General features: G+C 37.8%; 1 protein-coding gene across 1 annotated transcript; it reads left to right on the plus strand.

Moving 5' to 3' along the window:
• The first annotated feature begins 3,316 nt into the window (after window positions 1–3,316).
• REDIC1 (regulator of DNA class I crossover intermediates 1) lies at window positions 3,317–18,716 on the plus strand. The gene is made up of 8 exons (XM_088055245.1): window positions 3,317–3,339; window positions 5,244–5,283; window positions 7,368–7,503; window positions 15,294–15,366; window positions 16,028–16,088; window positions 16,626–16,692; window positions 17,404–17,486; window positions 18,096–18,716. Exons 1-8 carry the CDS (start codon window positions 3,317–3,319, stop codon window positions 18,714–18,716), a joined length of 1,104 nt encoding a protein of 367 aa, XP_087911371.1.
• The last annotated feature ends 3,153 nt before the right edge of the window (window positions 18,717–21,869 follow it).

Raw genomic sequence — 21,869 nt, forward strand, 5'->3', positions numbered from 1 at the left:
TCTCGTGCACTGTTCTCCATCAAGCCAAGGACAGCACTTTGTCTTTAGAGTTCATTCTGTAAAAAATTATTCCACCTAAATAATACCACCTAAGAACGGCATCTGCTTCATAAAGCAATGTGACAACCTACTGTTGTCAGTGGTACTGTTGTGGCTGATGGTTTGCCATGTGTATCCAATCCCATGTTCTTCCCAGCTAGGCATGGAATTTCGACCCAGGTAGATTAGGTGCTTCTCTCTAAGCTGGACAGTTTGCTGTGTTTGGAAACTATTTAGCCTCTCTACAATCTTCTATCTTTCTACCCTTTAAAGGTGAATAGGGGAAGGACTTTTCATCAAATTAATTGAAAGAGAGATCTGTCTTTCAAGAGGAACTATTTTTGAAAGGGGAAACTTTGTTTTTAAATCAAGCTTTGTCTTACGTTTTGAACTTCCTCAAACTCTGTCATGATTTTTGCAGTATAACAGCCATCTTTTTAAAAGTACTCTTAAGGGCAAAACCATCAAACAGGTTACTATAAAACACTACAAGGTCAGTGTTGCTTTATTTCTCCATAGGCTGATCTCTCAAGGAAGGGAATGGCATAGAGTATTGACTGGAAAAAAGACATGCAACTCTGTAAACAAAGTTTAAGCACTGCATTTACCAAAGAAAACTTCCACTTGGAACAGAGTCAGGCTTTTTTTAGTCATGCATTCCTAGCATTAGATAATTAGGTCAATATTTAGGGATGTGAATAAGTGTATCCTGCTATTTAAAAGTGCCAGAAATTCTCACCCTGGATAGAGATGGGAAAGCATTTTAGTTTTCCTGCATCTTTTATACAGTTTTCTACCGATGGATTTAGTTACCTAGTGCTAGATATAAAGATCAAACAAAAAAAAGTTAAGGTATTTTAAATTAACATTAAAAAAATGAGTAATGTAAAATATTTAAATCTGAGATTCACCAGTATGAGTTTGTTTTGGGTTTTTTACTTAACATTCACCTCTTTAGTAATTCCTTCCTTTATAATGAGCACTAGAGTAGGACACTTGCTGGAAAGGGGAAGATTCATTAAGAAACATGAGAACTATTTGCAGTTAGTTCTAAGAAATTGCTTGGAAACACATCTCTCTGTTTCTCTCTGGTGAATATGTTTTTACATAAGCAGTGTCTGTTCACTCAAGGGAACATGTTTAGGGAAAGAAGCATCTTCAAACCTTCAGGGTACAATAATGTTGCAGATAGAGTTGGCCCACACAGAATTCACAATTTCATTGCCTAAATCAGCTGCTTCCTCTCTGGGTGTGTTGAGACATAGAGTAGGGGCCTAGCTTAAGTGTCCAAGTCACCCATCAGATCTCCCTCTCTCTGATTACATAGGTGTTCTGTAAGGACGTACTCAAAGCTCAGTGCCAAAAGTTGCACAGTCAACATTTCAACACCAGCCTCCCTGGAGAAGTGCTTTCTTAGACTGCTTTGGACTGCTTTGATATGTCTCTTATATCTAGATCTGATCTGATAATGAAGAAGCATGTCAGAGAGGAAAATTCAGGTGCTGAAGGTTGGTAAGCTGTTCTGAAGAAAATCCTGTATAATACTTTCTTAACAAAGGAACAGGAGGTATGGTTAATCTGAAGAGTATAAAAGTTAGAAAAAAGAGGAATCTGTAAACTTCAGTCTCTGACAAATAGAGGAAGCCTCTTTGTTCTATACTTCACTTCCCAGAGAATCAGCTAAGCTCCATGAAACTCATTCTCATGACCTTTTAAAAATTAATAATTATGTCATACAATTCTTTGAAATTATGCTATCAATTCAGAAATTCACATTAATTATTTCAAACTTTTAAAATGTTGACAGTCAAGGCAATATATGCAAACACTGGAAATATAATCATATTCATCTCAGGTCTTATTTAATTTTTTACTCTGCCCTCTTCAAAAAAGAACAGATTTTTTATTTTATGACTGCTTGAAAGGTCATTAACTTTATTTGCAAGAAATAGTTTGAGGAGGAGAAGATTTATTATGTTGAAAAATAATTAATTGAAGCTGCCATGTAACTTCTCCTGGATTCTACAAATATCTGCTAACTACCAGCTAAAATAATTCAAACATAAAGAAAATCCCACTTTTTTCCTTTGAATCTAGACAATATTGTGAAAAAGTAAGAGTAAGGATGATATAAAAAATATAATTTATTAAAAAAATTAAAAGGGATTTGATTAGTTATACATGAAACTACATCTTATGCATTGTATTGGCAAGTTCAACATTTACACTAGATGGAATTGAAAATAAAGAATATTTGAAGTGATGAAATCAAATAAATTTTCAGTCTCTCATCTGTCATATTAGCTGTAGAGACACATAGACTTAAAATATAGATATAATTTATCATGAAGATTTTAATCAAGTATTGTTACAAGAAACAATTATGCATACTTACCAGATTCTATAAACACCCTAGCCAAATTAGAAGTATTACAAAGAAGAACATCTTGGCTAATTTTTAATTTTAGACTCCTAATATCTACTCTGAACACTCTTCCCATTGTTGTACCAATGCTAATCAAACTTTAGTACCCTGAAAAATGTTAGGCTAAAGATAACTCAGCAAAGAAACACCACAGGAAAAGATTCATATGGAATTTTGATGATTTTTTTGTAAATGAGTACCTTCCCTTGCTGAGATGATGGAAGTGAGTTACAGGGAAGGGCGCGAGTGGAGTTTGCTGCTGCCAAGATTCCCCAAGTGGCTCTGTGTCCCTCCTCAAGGGTTAGTCACGGTTAAACACAACAGCTCATCAGGCAGGACCAAGAGCAACAACATCTATCCATAGAAAATGCTCCTATTGCCCCTAAAATACCTTAGGAAGAGCAGGATGGAGAGGAAAACTCTCTCTTGTCCTAAAAAATAAAGTGGTTGTAGCAGAGACACGTTGGACCTGAAAGACAAATCAATTCACTTGGGACAAGACGCTCATGACTCCCTTGGGAAAGGGCGATGGCTTTGGCAGCAGCCTGCATGGAAACACCAGAGGCAGAAAGGCAGGAGCAACCAGAGCATTGCCTCTTCCCCATCAGCTGCCTCGCTTGGCTTTCTGCATCCTTCCAATTTGTCTGTCAATCCCTGTACCACCCTTTCGTTGTTCTCTGCCAGCCTGGGGGCTTGGAGAGCAGCTGCCCTGGTGTTCCCAGGGAGGTGGAGGCCCTGCAGAAGGGCCCTTGTGGCACTGCTGGGAGGCTGCAAACCATCCCTGAGTAGCCATTGCCTCTACCCACACGGCCAGCAGCACACGGGGCAGCTCTTCCTCCTCAGCAGCAGAAAATGAACTGGGTCGGTGGCAGTCGGTGAGTGAAACTCTACAAAGCCAACAGAAACAGCTCCATGTTGTGTCAGTGTCCCTCACAGACTGGGCACTGCCATGGTGTGTTTAACAATCCTTATGCCCCCTCACAAACCAGACACTGCCATGTTGTGTGTGGAGCCACAGTGTCCCCTCACAAACCGAGCACAGCCATGGTGTGTATTTCAGGCCTCATTTCCCCTCACAAAGTGGGGATAGCCATGGTGTGTGTTTCAGGCCTCATTTCCCCTCACAAAGTGGGCATAGCCATGGTGTTTGAGACCAAATGAATGTCTCTCCACAGAACAGTAGTACCACAGGGTGTGTGTTTCAGGCATGGTGTCTCCTCACAGACCAGCAGTCCCTGGGGTGTGACAGCCCCAGAGTCCCCTCCTGAGCCAGAGTGTGAGAAAGTGCAGGTGCCCTCCCACCCCAGGCAAGGAGTCACATTTGGGCTCAGTGTCTCTCCAGACAGGGGCTGGATGAGGCCTTTCTCACACCCTCACAAAAAGCTGTGGTTAGCATTTGGAGAAAAGGATGTACAGGTATTGAGATTCACTGAAAAAGTAAAGCATCACAAACTGAGTTGAAATTATAAAGAAAGAAAAGATAATGGTCTGGTTTTGTGGGTGTTGTGCCCTCTGCCAATCTACCCCACAGATTTTGTCAGCCATTGGGAAGCAGCATTTTTGAGCACAGCTTTGTATAGAGTCATCCAGACTCTATGCAGAATCAAATTAAAAGAACACCCTACCCATCTGGAAGTCTTCCCAGCAAACTGGGAATTTGTCTGAGTGTTGTCTCTGGAAATCTTCCCAGCAAATTGGGAATTTGTCTGAGTGTTGTCTCTGTGAAGCAGGAGGAAGGGAAAGTTTCAGTTGGGAAAAACCCCAAAACACCAACCCAAACTTTGTTCTAAATGCCTGTCTGACATACTCTCTGTAAGAAAACCCAGTGTGTAGGAGGAGTATTGCACACATTTAGCAAATACAAACCAACCTGCTGCTTGCTATTGCTGGTAGTATCTGTCAGGGTTCCTCAGGTGAATCTGGGGTTTACATTTTAGGTGTCAGAAAAACTACACATCACTGGGGTTTCTCCCCACTGCAAGGGTGAATGTTATACCCATATGTTTGGAAAGTTTGCTCTAACTTTAAGCAAGAGGTAATTCCAAGGGAATAGTCAGTATTTCTAACCCTCACAAAAAGTTGTAATCTTACTGACCTAAGGACTGCAGCCATGCTCACTCTGCTCATGGAACAGTGAACCCAACTTCCAGTTTTATGCACCAACCTCTATAGGTATTTCACATAAGACTATGTTTGACAGGTGAGATAAGTAGTTGGAGGTATAACTGTCTCCTATATTGCACAAACAACAGCAACTTGTAGTGTCAATCTATTTTGCTTTCCTGTTTTACAAAATGTCCCCAGTATTCTGGAAAATACCAAAAGGTAAAAGCTCATTTAGTGTTCCTTTGGTTTGTATACTAATATAGCTTTGTAGCTATGTTGCAGCATGACAAAGAAAATTAGGAGAAAATAATATATTGACAAAGATTTCTTAAGTTTTAAGAAATTACAGATTGATGAAATGTGCATTAAAGTCAAACGACTAAAAACTTTTTCTGTTTCCTTTTTTCATGTTAAATGTGTCTGGTGACCTAATATCGAATGTGGTCCTATCCTTACTGGAGTAAACTAGGATCAGTCAGAATTACTTTAACAGAGATATGTTGACTTTACTACCTGAAGGTTTGACCTATTATAACATAACATGTAACATAGCATAACATTATAACATAAATATATTTGTGTCCTAAAACCTCTGAACCATTGATGAGAAATTTAAGCCATGACTCAAGATTATACTTTTTCAATTGAAATAATAATTATTTGCATTTTTCAGAAGCAGAATCATATTAAAGCAAGAAAGGAGAAAACAAAAGGTAAACAGTTTCAGCCCTATTGGATTTTATGTTGTTATATAAAAGCTTTAATGGGTTCACTTATGTAAAACTATGAAAGCTATTGGAGTGATATTCAAAACAGTAGATAAACAGTTACAGTGTTTTTCTCTGACTTTTAGGGGGAAAGTCTTGTTCTAGATTTACTAAACTGAATTACAGCAAGAAGAGGAAGGAGACAGAGAAGGTGTGAATGAATGAATGAATGAATGAATGAATGAGTGCATGCCTGGGCCCAATTTTGGTTTTCCTGGATTACTTCTGTTACCAGGTTGTGTTGGTATGTGGGGACACAAGGGATTGCATGAAGCCTTAGGTGATAACCATGTGGTCATCTGGCCTAACACACACATACACAGCCATTCTTCTGGGCCATGTAAAGGATGTTAGGCTCATTAAAGTCCTTTTTCTAGTATTTGCAAAAGGAGGACAGCTTATTTGTGTTTTGAATCTGAAAGTGAAATAAAGGAATCAAACTTATCCCTGGCATAGTAGAAGACTTTTCAAACAGGAAAGTTAAATAAAACAGCTATTAAAAATGGCTATAACCATAATAATATAAAAAATAAATTGAGTCAGTTTCCTCCTCAGCAGCAGGAAAGAAAGAGACAGTATAGGGAAGCTCCACCACTGAAGCTGACACCACCAAAACCCAGAGCAAGATTTTTTTGTCAATATGCATAGGCATATAGAGGAAAAACAGGCTGACTGTATAGAGACAGTTACTCATATTAAAACATTTACAAATATGAATATGGGACCAAGAAGCAACTTGTCCTCATCACTCTCCCAGTTTCCTGGAGACCTATGAGCTCTCTGTTTTCTCAAGGATTACTGGTCTAAGCCACATAATTTATATTATAACTGTGTAATTTGCTTCAGTGGAGAGGAAAAACAGGAAAAGACAAAATTGTTTTTAGTAATGTAGTACTAAATTACTAAACACAGTGGTAATTTTCTAATTCCCATAATACAATTAGTAATACAATTAGTAATTTAGAGGTGATGGGGAAAAATGTATCTGGGACACTGAAGGGAAGTGGTTGCATTTTGGGGCTGTGGACACTAAAGTAACATGAATTTTAAAGTGTTGATTTGTACACAGGATGATTTTACCTTACTGAAGATATTCATCTTAACTGAAGAACAGATATTTTCCATAGATAAAATCATCCTAGAAAGATAAAGATAATAATAAATTATACTAAAAACTATTTACCAATGAACATGTTAAGTATGTTAGTTACATATAACCTGCAATCATGAGAGAAATAAAATCCAGTGCTATTTTTTGTTTTGGCATTGCCTTCAGTTTTCAATATCCTTCTCTTGTTTAGAAAAAAAACAAAAATTTACTGGGTTTATTTATCCATCTGCTGTACTTAATGATTTTAGGATGATTACAAATAGTCTTTGCAAAATGGAGGAGTTTGCTTCCTATATTATTGTCCTGATATATTCAAAGTGTCAGTCATATGTCTTTTTAGTCCTTGTAACAAAAATTCTTTCTGAATTCCTAATTCCTAATCTTAGAAACTTTTCTTTTTTACTTTTTCCTCTTCTTTTTTTTTTTTTTTTGTCAGAAGACTATTTTCTTTGTCAAGAGAGACAAATTTGGACAACAGTAAACTGTGTTATTATAGATAGCACATCTGGTGTATGTAATCTTGCTGATTTGTTTGGTTATCTTATATGCTTCCTGAAAAGCGCCTTTAAATTTTTTTAGGTCTTTGTCCTTGCCACGTTTGGTATCTTTTATTTTAAGATGTATTTTTAGTGGTTATAAACAAAGTTTGAGAAACAAGCATTTAAGGACTAAATTTTTGGTATCAAGATAACAATGATTTATTTTGAATATAAATATTATATTTTGATTATTTTTCAAGGCAATAAAAAATAAATTAAGAGCAAACAGGGCATAAGAATTCAGAGATATTTAACCATGTATTTTTATATTAGGAATAGTTTGCTAAATCTTGCTTGCTAATTTCAAAAGAATTATCTATACTGGTAATGTGTTGTTGAAGCTTCTGTCAAAAACTTATTCTCTCCTTTAAAAAACTAAGGAATATTTTGAAAGAAAGAAACTTAAGTCGAAAATGAAGGTCCTGGAAGTATCATCTCCTAAGAGTTCAGCAGTCAGTTTGGATCTTCTTAATCTATATGTGGTTAACCAGATATCAATCAAAAAAGACAACACTGGTGAGTTTTGGGTATTCTGACTTCTCATAATTAATTGTTCTTAACTATTACTGCTGTTATTTTAGTTCTTGTTCTTCCATTTACAACTTAACCCTCAAATAAGCGTTGTTTTATTTTTAAAATAAAAAATTATATGAAAATTCAAAAATTATGACTGAATAAAAAGGACATAGGAGGAATCAAATAACATTGGCTCCTGCCTACTTCTCCTTTAAAGCCTTGTGCAGTGTCCTGGTTCCAGGCCAGGCCAGGGTTAATGTTTGCAGTAGCCAGGACAGGCGTGGCAAGGACCGTGAGGTGATTCTGCACTTCCTCACATCGTGCACAGGGGGCCGCAGGGGAAGGCGTCCTGTCTGGTGGGGTAATGGGAAGTGAGTGGCTCCCTGTGGTGAGCACCTACCTGTGAATCATCACTCTGTTATTAATATCCTTTCTTATTTCATTGCTGTTTCCAGTAAATTGTTCTTATCTCAAGCCATGATATTTACCTTTTGTGCCTCCAATTCTCCTACTACACACACTACCTCCCCCATTCTATTCATTAACTTTACCCCACATCCATTTCTTTTCCTCTTTGCTCTTGAATGGGTCCATTTCCCATCTACTTCCTTTTTCATAACTTTGGGGGCATTTGGAATAGTCTTGTCAGTTCTACCCAGATTATCTTTCCTAAAATCCATTATTAAACTTCTTGAGAAACCTCACTAAAATTTGAGTCATAGCTCTTTAAATGTAGATGTGGTACTTAAGGATATGGTTTAATGGTGGACTTGGCAGTGCTGGTTTAATGGTTGAATTCAAAGATCTTAAAGGTCTTCTTCAATCTAGACGAGTCTATGTTTCTATGATTCTTGTCATCTGTGACATATTCATAAACGAGATTATGGAACTTTATCCTATGCTCAGAAGAATAGAAGGTGACTGAGGAAAGCAACAGAACCTGTACACACACGGTGGCTGATTAAAATTATAAATAGTTTTATACTATCGTGCCATTTAGAATAGAGTTTTTGTATTGTTAACAGCTAAGAAAGAAACAAATATGACTTTAAATGGATTAAGAAATCTAAACCAATAGCTTTTGTACTCCAATGAAAATTCAGGAACCTCAAAGCTTTCTCCAAGCCCAGTAATGACATACCAAATACAATCATTGCAGAGAACATGCGGAAGCCAGTCCACATTGATATCACTGAAGATGAAAAAAAACCTATCAGGAGACATAACTTGGAGCTTCCCACGTCACCCCTACGAACACAGCACAAGTCAAACTTAGACATTCTCCAGAGCAGGTACTTGTATAAAATAGGCAATAGTTATACAACAATGTGACAGTGAAGTTCTGGGAGAGGAACTTCACGATAGTTTTAACATACCATTGTAAACAGGGAAGTTTCACAGCCACTTCTGTCATTCCAGTGATACTCTTACTGTGGGAGAGTAATTAATAAATTCTAAATAAAAAACTGCACATGAAACTGTCTGTACATACACTAAGTTTATCTCAAGGAGCAAGTTATTCAAAAAGTATTACCCACTTAATTGTTTTCTCATCCAGCTTTGGACACCCTAAAATTGCCAACTCACAGACAGGCTGCTCATAACTACCTAAGAATAAAGCTGTTTTAAGATGTATTGAAAAATATTCATAAGTTATTTTGAAATTAATATTCAGAATATTTTAATCTTTTGGATCTTGTATTTCATAGTCTGTTTTAATTAATTTTACAAGGTTACAAAAGCAAGTTTTGGACAGCAGAAGACAGCATCTCTCAGAAAAAGTAAAATACCAACATAATGTAAGTTTATTGTTCTTTTGATATAAAACTCAAAATGTGCAGTAATTACTGTATTTTTAAATGATTTTTCAAAGAGAGGCCAAATCTCATGGATACTGAAACACATGAAGTCTTCTTTCACTTTAGGACTATATTGATAAATTATTTTCCTGCTACAACTTACATATTTATTGAAAAAAGCTAAAAATGTATTTATATCCATCTCTCCTCAGGATAGCATTTGTGTGCATGCTTCAGATTAAGTAGGTACTTACATATTTCCCTGAAATAAGAACTTATTGCCTTAAACTTTTCATGAAAAGTCATATCGGAACAGAAAATTTTCTCTTCTTTGTGGTTTATGTGCAGAGATGTAAAAGATATTGAATGGCTTGATTACTTTGAACTTTATGCTTAAATCAAATCAATTTTAGATAAATAAAATATCTCTTTGTTATGTTTTGTCTAGCTGTCACAAGGAACGGAATTACGCTATATTGATTCTAGTATGGAAAATGAAGACAACATGGCAAGAGTTTTTAGTGCTTGTCCATTTTCCTCCTCTGGTTGTCAGTTCTCTAAGCATACACAACTTTCAGAAGAAAATTTCAACACAAACCTAATGGGCAACATTTGGGAAAAGACCTATGAAAATAAGCTGCAAAACCAGGTTTGGTTAATATTTTACTTCCACTGAATTATTTTAAACTAACTTTCATTTATTTGGTGTGTAAAACTTGTGTAATGGTGATGGCAATTATGACTGATCAACATTTTTTGTAGGCTGGTGGCAATGAATATTCTGTATATATAAATATATTTATTTTATTGTTCTGAAATGACCTCAGCTTGGGCTTTTTTCACTGAGCTCTCAGTGTTGCTGATATCTACAGAGAGAAAATTAGTCACATACTGGTGGCTTTTTTTTTTCCTGGCTTGTAAATTTATATAAAGAAAACTGAAATATAGTTAAAAATACAGCTTTCTTAAACATACAGTTAGTGTAACTGGATGTTGCATGAATACAGGTGATTCCATGACATAGTTTTTTATCTTTTAATGTCTCAATAAATAACATAGCTCTTACAGTATTCTCAGTGCTCTGCTGTTTAACTCCTTACTTTTAAGAAACAATAGAAAGTTATTTGTTCTGATGCATGTTACTATTTCTTCTTTTTGTTAATTTTGTGATACTTAAAAAAAATCATCCTTAGAAAAGTGATAGCAAATATAATATTGTTTATTTTTAATATATTATTAACTGGAAATAATAAAACAAATTCTATGTGTTTCACCAGTGGTATTCTGAAGTCTTGAGGTAAGTGAGGAAGGAATGCTCCAGGAGTTGGGGAGATGACGAGTTGTTCAGGGAGTGAGTAGGCCAAAACCCACAGGAAGCTGACCTGAAGAACAAAGAAGCCCAAGTAATATGTTTTCAAAACACAAGAACAATACACCCCTATGTGCAAGAGAATGATTAGATTTGGAGGCCAGTTTGGCTGAATCAGGGAACTCCTGACTGAGGTCAAATGCAAAGAGAAAATGTACAAGGAGGGATGGGCAACCCAGGAAGAAGACAGGAGTATCCCCTCAGCTTGGAGGGGTGGTATTAGGATGGTCAGAGCTGAAAATCATAATGGGTGAGAACAGCAAGGAAGACTTCTGTAGGTACGTCATCAAAGAAAGGAAACCAAGGAAAATGCTGTCCACTGCTAAATAGAGTTGAGACCTAGTGACAAGGACATGGAAAAGCCTGAGGTACTCAAAAACTACTTTGCTTCAAGCTTTTCAGACAAGATCTGCTCTCTGTCTCATCTTAAAATGCAGTCAAGAGTTGTGGGGAGTTGTATGAACCAGCAGGGAAGGAACAAGTTAGAGAATCCACAGTAACCTGGATATATAGAAATATATGAGACTGGACAGAGTCCAACCCAGTATATTCAGGGTGTTGGATGACACCACTGCAAGGCAGATATTTATCACCCTTGTAAGACTGGTGATCACAGCTTCCCAGTGAGAAGAAATGCACAAATATTATGTCCATCTGCAAAAACATAAGCGTGATTTGGGGAAGCATCATCTCTGTCCCTGGAAGGATTAATTTGCCAGAGGCAATTCCAAGGTACATGAGGAACAAGGTGTCTGCAAACAGCCGTCAGATTTTCCACGGTCATACTCTGCCTGCTGGACCCAATTGCTTTCTATGATGGAATTAGTAACTCTAGGAATTAGAGAGAACAGCAGGCATTATTTACCTTGACTTTAGGAAGGCTTTTGACAAAGTTTCCCATGGGATTCTAGTAGCCAAAATGGGTAGCTATGAATGAGATGAATGGACAATAGGATGAGAAAAAACTGTTACTGTCATGCTCAAAGTAGTCATCTGTTGGCTAAAGTTTGTTTGGCAACAGTTGGGCTATAAGGAGGTCTGAGCTTCTGCTATAAAGATATAAAGAAATAAAAATAATGGGAAAATATGTATATTTTTGGAAACTCAAGCTGAAAGTTTTAAAGACTGTAACAATTATGTATATTCACAGTTTGACAGCTTCTACTGTTTTCTCAGCCAGGAAACAGCTTTGATCAAGACCCTTGGAATACAAAACCTCCAACCCAGGGTATTTTCAGGAAGTCTGATACAGTGCCTCAGGAACTGCTGTTCAAGCCGTTTGATAGGTAGGCAGTGATTTTACATTAATGAGGAAAATAACAGTCAAGTTTAATTAAGAAAAACACTAAAATAATCTGAATCTTATTGTTACTTGGCTTTTTCACTAACTGTTTTTCAAATAGAAATTGAGATCAAATGGAAATACTAAACATACAAAGCTATTTAAATTTGCTGAAAAGCAGCACAGTCTGAATTTTGGGTAGGCACTTGGAACCATGATCTATTTTTTGCAATGTCACAGACATGATAGTGTTGCTGAATTCACCTTGAATGATAGCACAGATTTACTAAGAGGCCATGAGAAGGGTGAAGCTTCTGCAGGGTGAAGCTGCCCCAAGTGTTAGTAGTTCAGGGCACTATTGGGAGTCCTTTTCTGATGATATTGATGCAATAGCAATTGAGCATCTGTACCTACATTATTAATACTAGGGATTCCAGGAACAAAGCATTTTCTTTCCTCCTCTTTCATATGTGATCCTACTACAGCTTTCCTTTTTTCCCTGTAACTGATTCAATGATACTTTCTATGCGAATATACACTTTGTTTTTAAAATAATGTTTTTAAAATAGAAATGTTTTTAAAATGTTTTTAAAATAGAAATTAAGAATATATTTCTTTTTGTATGTGCTGATCTTTCAAATCACAGGTGGTTTAGGGCCAGACTTATTTGTACTGAACACTTTATTTTATTTTCTTTTAAGAGACTCTCCCTTGGACCTAGAGGTCTTACACAGCCAACCTTACTTTACTCCTTCTATTCCATAAGTCTGCCATTTGGTTGAAAGTTCCTGTCCGTCTCTGGTTTAGGCTAGATAGAGGCATAAAAAGGCCATACATTATTTTGCTGTTCCTGAAGTGCCTGCAGCCTGTTTGCTTGGGGAGTCATGTGACCCATAAACTCACTGGACAAATAATAACTAAACACATCAGCCACCTTAACTTCCACTCTTCTTGTAGATTCTCCTGGCTTTCTCCAGCAAAACCTAAAGTGAGCATAGAGTTCACTTTGCTGAGTGAATTCCTAATTAATATATTTACATGGAGCCCTATATAACCTTATCTCACCTACATCTCTCATTTCTCCACCAGCTATCAGGCCTGCACACATCTGCTTATGTTACATCCTCTCATCTTCTACCCATTCATGGGTCACTAACAACATCTCCTTTCCAACTGCTCTGCAAATTTCTTTCTTTCTATTCTCTGTGTTTTGTTTTCATCCATTGTAGCCATAAATTCTTACACCTCAGGAGATCACAATTCTTTTGTGAAGGGAGTTTCACTGTATGTGAAAAGTAGAGTATAAATTTATACAACTGTTTAATGTAACATACTGACAATATAATCAATGTGCATAATTCTGAAAGCTGTGGAACCTCAATGTTATTAAATATTAATTGAAAGTTTTCATGCCATATTTCCTCATCTACTCTTAAATTTTACTTTGTATTACAAAATATTCAGCTGGACTCTCTGAATTGCTTCACAAAATAGTTTTGCCTTCCTCATGTAGACCTATCCAAGTATCTTCAGGAATAAACTCTAGTGTGTTTAGCCTTCTAAAACTGTCCCAGTGATGTTTCTGTAAGTACAGGAAACTAGTTCCTCATTTAAGTTTCATAGAATCTTTATCCAATTCCAAGTATTTGCTGAACAAACACCACAGGTGTTTTCTCCAGTAAGAGTTTTCTGTACTGCATTTCAGTTTTCAAGTTCTATTGATAGCTTTGCTCAGAACACTTTAAAGGAAGGCTTTTTTTAAAGGGCTTTTTTTGAATGGCCTTTTTGCCAGATCTCTGTCCTTCAGAAGAATCTCATCTTTTTGCTCAGAGTTTCTGAAAGGTCAGTCAGCAGATCCAGCCTGGAAGCCAGTCAGTGAAAATGCTAGATTAAGAGCCAAGTAAGTGAAAGCATGATAGCTTTCATGTCCATGATGCTCACATAATAAAATCTTCAAAACCACTGCTCTCAGAAGTGGGGTAGGGAAGTAGGGTAACAAAATGTCTGACTGACCTCCTGACACTGGAACAGAAAAATTCTGTGCTGAATCAGGATTACTGATTTCAAGTACAAATGAAAGTCACTTGTTATGGGTTTTCAGTATGGAAGAGAAATATAGTCTTAAGCAAACTACTTTTATGAAGGGGAGAAACTATCTTCCTCTTTATTTATTTTCCTCCCATTTTCTTTTTCTCCCCGAAGTGGCTGCCTTTGGTCAGCTGGTGGAGCAGCAGTGACATACTGTGGCTGATTTTATAAATCACAGTTCCCTGTCCAGGAGGATGTGCCTCATGGCTTTGTATATTTGGAGACATGAAGAAATAGAACCTCTTTTAAATCAATCTTGCTATAAAGTAGATATAAAACATAATAAAATACACAGTTTTTCAGTTGAAATACTGTATATTTAGGAAAAAATCAAATGTAATGAGCAGTGAAGTTTTTGAGATTTTTATCATCAAGTTACTATAAAGTGTTACATTAACAGTGAGTCTTTTGCTTATTTGTGTACTCAGAAAAATGTTTTTTCTTTTCTCCTCCTGTTACACCTCATTGCCTACCTCCAGGCCAGACTGCATGAATTCAGCCAGGAAAAATCCAGTGATAATAGCCAGTAATGAATCAGACAACTGTGAAGGAAAACAAGAACCAATATTTGATGTTGTGAAAGAAATTGAAGAACTAAAAGGTCCCCAAGAGGGAAGTGGTTGTTCCTTTCTGGCACTATTTGAAGAGGAGACTCAACCAATCCATAATAATCCTTCCACAAAGCATTTTAATTCTTTTTCTAACCAAAGCAACACTGATGTTTTTTTCACTGTTCCTGATGTTAGAAATCAAATTACCAACAGAAATTATTCTTATGATACTGAAAGGGTTTATCCTGCAATCAATGCAAAAGAAAATTCAGTAGACAGACACCTTGAGGGCATTTTCACAGCTCCAGAACAGGTTTTCCTTAAAAGTAACAATGCATCAAGTACAAGCTATGAGGAAACCAGTAGACTTCATAAAACCCACCTGCAGAAATGCCATGAGGGACAGCACTACTTCATACCCTGTGAAATGAAAGGAAAAAGAGCAAACCTTGAAAAAATTGGTGCGTGTCACATTTTACAGACATATATTCTGGGTTTTATTCTCCTTTTAAAGACATATGTTCTTATAACCAGAGATGTGTCTGCCCTGACTGAAAACGTCATGTATCTTCAGAATGCAGTCACATAATTTTAAATCCAACTATTTAAATTATTTTAAAAACTTTTCAGAAACTTTTATATTCAAATTGCATTTATTCTATTGCATTTCAAAATCAAGGTTTACTATTTTTCAATTTTAGAGACATTTGCTTATCACCATGATCAGCAGAATGGCCTAAAGGAGAATGTGCATAATTCTTCAAGAAAAAAAAGGTGAGTGTCATGGAAATTACCAATATATTAACCAGAAATAACTGCAAAGACCTTGCTGAATTGGAGAAATCATGCTAAGAGCACAGGATGGCAAAATTCTGAACAGTATTACTGAGGACTCAAGTTTTCTCTGTGAGAATAGTACTGTACAATGTGAATGAATTTATGCGCAGGTAAGCCCATTATACGTCTGTGTATCTGCCCATAATAAGTACACAGAAATACTTCATGGGACAGTTTGGAGTTCCTGAAATTCAGCTGTCGATCTGGCTTGTCCTCTAAAATACTCTGTCTCATTCCATTGGCTACAGAGCAAGTGTCTTCCATGTGCTGAGTGCTCTGTGTTTTCCTAAAGACTTGTTTTTCAAAGACTGATACATAGCACCTTCCATTTTACAAAACAGCACTATCTTCTGCCATTGTTTTGACTCAATTTTTTTTGACTCCTTCAACAGAAATGAAGTTTATGAAAAACATATTCTTGGTGTTAAATCTCAGGTTCAGAGATAAGTCCAGTGATCTCAGTAGTGGAGAGCATTTAATGGTTACTGAAGACAAAATAAAAATTGAAAAGTCACCAGTAAGGGCTTTAACACAGAAAGAAAATAGAAGTACTGGGGGAAAATAACTTACCAGAGAACTTTGTGTTTGCATTCCTCAGTGATGACAAGCCTGTGAAAGAAACAGCCTGGAATCAGAACCATCTCTTTATATTTGAAGAGGTAACTTTAAAAAATGTTTCTTTTTTGTCAAACCCACTGTTTGCATGATCCATTTGAGATGGAGAAAGATTGTCCACAACAGTTAGAGACTGAATATAGCTTTACTGAATTAACTGCCGTGGAAGCTTCTTTTCCATCATGGAATTCAGAAAGAACTGCTGCTAGTGACATGGTTCAGCCCTTCTAGGTCCACAGTTCACATGGTTTCATTAACCTCAGCTGATGCCTGAAAGATGTTGAATAAGCTACCCATCAACACTTAGGATCAGATCTTGCTGGCAATGCCCGGACATTATATGCAGGATGCTTCTGTGTTATAAAGGAGCTTTGTGCCAGTATACATATAAAAACTGTTTCAGACATCTTGCCTGTAGAAGCCACATATGGTACTACTCAGGAGTAAAAATACCTCTTAAATAATTTGTGGTACAGTGCAGTAACTCCTTTATGTAAATACAGAAACTGAATGTTCCTCTCTAAACCTGAGATGCTAATCCAGCTGAACCCTCACTATTAATATGTTATTATTTTTAACAGTTCACAACAGCACAAGAGGAAAGATATAAGTTTGGAGTGAGTTCATATCTTCATGAGATGGAGATGGGTTAGTACTATTTAAACATTATCACTTAAAATTTTTTTCTCTGCATGTGAAACTGAAACAGCTATTTTTAAAGCCAAGGAGAATGATCTTTTTGGGATGTTAACTTTGGTGAGGGCTTGTATTTCTGATTCACACAGCACTGTAAAAAGACAACTAGCATTATCAGGTAACTAAGAATTAGCTGTTTTTGTTTTTCCTTGAAGAGATATTCTCTTCCACTAGACTATATGCTGTCACTCCACATGTGGACAGAGGGAGCAGAGTAAGCTAGGCAATCCTACATCCTTCCTAGTCTCTCAGTTGCTGTAGGGTCAGCTGTGCTGGCTCCATTTCACACTGGAAGATCTCTCAGGGGCCTCCAAGAGAGAAATATGTAATGGCAGCTACTGTGCACATGGAGTCTGCTGTGTTCTCTCACAGGCTGTGCTCTACAGAGTCACTCCTCCTTTTGAGTAGCACAGTTCTGTTGCTGATTAACAGCACAGCTGAGGCTTTGGGGAACCAATCTCACAAGCTCTGTTGTGTTGACCTGAGAAGGACTGGCTATTGCTAAGAACTAGATTCACCTTGCTAACATCTTATTCTTTAAACAGTATCTCAAAACTGCATCAGAAATAGTAATGTTTAATTCTAGGTGCTGTACTTGAGAGTTGGATCTTTGGGGAATGTTTGGTGAGTAACCTTTCTTTCTTTTTTATCTAATTTTTCAAGATGTGGAGTCACCACTCAGCAGCCTGTCTCACAGTTATTCCCCAAGGCAGACTGAGAGCTATTTGAGCTCTAGTCCTGACACAGTGAGTAAACCCTTGTAGGCTGGCTTTATTTGAATCATGTCTTTATGCCCGAGTGCCATAGGTGGATGTAGCTGGAATCTCATTTTGTTTTGCATGAGATAACTTCACATGTGATGAGAACAATAAATTATTAGCTGTAAATCTTCCTAAGTAGTTTGACAGACATGTGGTCTGTTCTCTTGATAATGACTGGCCTCGTGGAATTAGCATGACTGTGGGAAGATGCTAAGTAACGTTCTATGCTCTTCCTGTTTGTATAGCTTCCTTAGATTACATGCCTGTAAAACAGAATGATTTGACACACTGTGTTTTCAGTCATTCTTGAACACAAATGTGCCATGGTGTAAGAGTCTAAATTGCATGTGAGAGTGAAAGTCTGCCTTGGCCACCTTCGCTTCACCAAGAGCCAGAGGTACATCCTTGGAGAAGGAATGAAAAAACCTGCAAACAACCAAAAGCAGACAGTTCTGGCCTTTCTGTTTAGTTCTGGCCTTTCTGTTTAGTTCTGACCTTTCTGTTTATTTCACTTAGTTATTAGCAAGTCATTACTTTAGTCTTTAGTTACTGAACTATTGGAACCGTTACAATTGCACCATTCTGTTCAAACAGTCTGAAGAAGAAGAGACAGCCAAAAAGAAGGAATATCTGAATGAACAGTTCTTGAAGGCACATGATGCCTCCCTATTCTCAGCCTCAGCAAGCAGAGAGGCTCCCAAGAGCTCCCACACAGAAAGTGTGGGTACGCAGCCCAGCAGTACTTTGGCTAGAGAAGAAGCAAACAATCTTCAGGAGAAAAACTTTGTTTTTTGTGCCACAGAGGTGGAAAATAAAACCCACACAGCCTTGTCTCAGGGTGCATCACACCGTGCTCCTAAGAGGGAGCATGTCACTCGCAGCACCAGGTGCGATGTTTGGTCGCAGACCGAGGGCTGTGTGACAGAAATAGAGAAGGTGGATGTGAGCACCCAGTGTGGCACCTTGAGGGTGTGCAGCTGTGGGGGATCCCTCCCCGCTGCCCGCAGCCCGGGCGGGGTTCGTGCACCCAGCACTGCCGGCGCTGCAGGAGAGCACGAACGGCCGGTGCAGGAGGTGCCGCAGCCCGCGGGCACCGGCAGCGCAGCTGGGACAGACGCCCTCTCCTCGGAGACCGAGTACCTCAGTTTGGCTGGCAGAAGGACTCTAGAGGTGCTGAACTACATTGATAAAATGAAGGAGAGAAATATGCAGTGATCAACTATGGCACGTAAAGAACACAATAATTTTGTCCTGTTCTTGGTGTATTTCATTCGATTGACATATTCTGATTTTTCTAGCATAGTTAGCCAAAGAATATTTTTACTGTTTGCTTTAACTATCAGTAATTATGGGTTTCTGTCTACCTACTGCTATCTCAAAGTATGGGTTTCTATAAATATCCAACTACTAACAAAGGATTTTACAGTAGCCTAATAAATACAAATGTTAGGAATTATATTGGTTTCCTCACCATATAGAATTCTGTAGTTTGGAATTGATTCACTATGTTTATTTTAACGTAATGGGATGATGTTGTTCTACTTCAAAACATATTTAGTGTGGCTCTGAGTTCAGAGCCATTGTCTGATTCTCACCCATTTTAACAGAAAAACTTGCCTTTGTCATGTGTTCATACTAAACACAAACATGGGAAACAACAGAAAATATACATCTGCACACATAGAATGGAATGTAATTTTAAAAGTGCTAATTTATTACATTTTTTAAAAATGTTCAATTTTCCTTCCATAGCAGATCCATTCATTCATTTTCTGGCTGTTAATCTAAAAAATCTTTCATGTGTTCCTGTATTCTGTCTGCAAATTAAAAATCTGAATTACTTGCCTCTTCATTTCAGTATTTGTGTGAAGCTACAAATCACAATAAAAGTTTCTGGTAATATTGTTTCTAGGTTATATTCTTGCCTTCTAAAAAGGCCTTTACCTCATGGTAAAGGGGTCAGGGAGACTCCTTGTTACTAACATCAACTTACAGATCCATGCACCTTCACTTCTATATAGGTATCTCTCTGTCTTAACTGTGTGTGTATGTGTATGTGTATATATATATATATAAAAACCTGTGTATATATATCTATATACATATGCCTATGTACATATATAAATGCCTGTGCTGGCACTAGCCAGCTGGCTGCATGCAGGGTTCCTCTTCTTCACAAAATGGGTGTTGCACTATATTAGGAACGGTGAAGCAGTACGACATAGACTCTCTAGCTGGGTTATACAAGAGAGCAAGTTTTATTATTCCCAATCTTCATTTATATGCAGGTCTGAGAAGGTCTGAGAGGTAAAACTCTCATTGGTCATTAAACCAACACATCACTATTATTGGACAATTGGGTACACCACCTCTTGACCTTTTCTTGCAAGTAAACAACAGGGATCCAAACAACACCTGCAAAGGTTGTCGTCCTTCTCCAAGGACTGTTTGGATTCCTCCTTATGATTTCTCAGACCAGAGTGAGAACCTTGTGTGATTTAGTTTCACACAGGCTCTGTGCTCCCTGCCTGTTTTCAGCATCCATAAATGGGCTTGGGCAAAAGCTACACTGGAGATTTCCTTAAACAGAAAAGGAGATTTCCCTCTATAAGGTTAATATATTGTGCTTTTCTCTTGGAGACTGCTGTTAAAAGATTCACTGCCCTTATTCCCACCAGGTCAGGGTTTTTTCTATGTTTTGTAGAAGGGGTGTCACCCAGCCTGGATGGGACTCGTCACCATTCTTTGTCTCTGTTCTCACCGTTGAACTAGTGGCTGCTTTTGCTGCTACATTTTATTTTTGAAGCTAAGAGCCATTTTTAAAAGAAGGTCTACATTGTTCAAGAGTTTGCAGGTTTATGGCTGTGCTATTTTTAAAACTAGCAGCTCAGAAATTTCAGTGGACTTTACTTGGAAGAAAATAGCATTGTCTTTTATATGTATAAATTGCATACATAGGAAGTGGTTTGAACAGGCAGATACTTAAACTGTGTAACTATCACTTAGCCAATTCACTGCCTGCTTCCTAAGGCTTGACATAAGCAGATTTTCTTTTTTAGGTTGCCTCAATTTATTGTCAAAGCAAACTCCCTAGTAATTTTTTTTAAGCTGCAATATTCATCTTCTTCACAGGAGATATAATTTATTTGAATAACAGCTATGATTTTCTGACGGCTCAGCTTTTACCAGTGGTTTCTAAAGCATAGTTTTTCACTCAGTATGACGAAGTCAATTCAGATTGTGCCACACCAGCAGCAGCCCATGCTGCCTTGAATGTTGCTATCCCAACAGACCCTCACACCTGGTATGTACCTGCCAGTCCTTCCGATGGGTCTGTCCAGCTTCCCAGCCATCCCCACAGCTGATGTGTCCCCAAGGCACTTGGCCTGCCAGCCTGCAGTACACTGTAGCAGAGGCCAGAGAGTGGCACATAACAGCTAAAGGGTCCAGCACTGTGTGCTTTAGACTGGAGGGGTTTTATTACCCCAGCAGATGTAAAATTGCCTCACGGCCAAAGGGTTCTTTGGTGTCTGGGTTAGAGTGGTGCTGGTGACCCAAACAGAGATGAACTGCTATTAACTTGGAGTGGAAGTTCTGCTCCTGGTTGCTCTGATGGTGGCATTGTTGCTGGGACTTTTAAACCGTGGTTGGTTTTACACTGAAGGTACCCACATTCAGGCAGATACTCCAGATCTGCAGAGGTGGCCTCTGAGCAGACATATTCCCAGTCTGTGCCTGTGAACCCATGGGACAAAGAACGCAGGTTGGAATGCAGGAGGGAAAAGAGGGACAGTTGCACCATATGGGTGTATGTGTGGGGGTTTTCAAATGCTCTTTATAAAGTTATTGCTCATATTTATCATCATTTAAAGATTCTCAGTGGGTATTGCTTATTTTACTTCAGCCACTGATATAGAAGCTCTCACAATCTATCCAGTTCCAGCCAGGTTTCAGCCTGGACTGCAGTGAAATTCCACTGCCCAGTGTGAGAACCCTCTGACTGTGTGAGTCACCCTCTGACTGGCTGTATATAAGAGCTGCATACATGTCTCTAATGCAATAATTCACCACCTGGGATATCAATCACTGTAGATAATAATGTTTCACAGCCTTTGGATGAGAGAATATAAATTCAAATTACAATCTTCCTTCTACCTGTAACTGCAAAGCAATCTGAAGAAAGAAAACTATCTTTGTAGTGGTTTGTGTGCTGGCAATGATGACAAGTAAGGTTGTGTGCTTGTTTTAGTGATTAGAGAAGTATTTTAAAGTATTTACATTACTATTATTGCATTAAAAGAGGCTCACGCTTTCTCCTTAGCCCAGCACCAGTCTGCCCCTCTGCTCAGGTGCTTTCTTTTCCCTGAT

Source organism: Pseudopodoces humilis, chromosome 5 (assembly GCF_049639895.1).
Source record: "Pseudopodoces humilis isolate 2021_Gansu_Grassland_sample_001 chromosome 5, ASM4963989v1, whole genome shotgun sequence".
In the NCBI taxonomy this organism is placed as follows: domain Eukaryota; kingdom Metazoa; phylum Chordata; class Aves; order Passeriformes; family Paridae; genus Pseudopodoces; species Pseudopodoces humilis.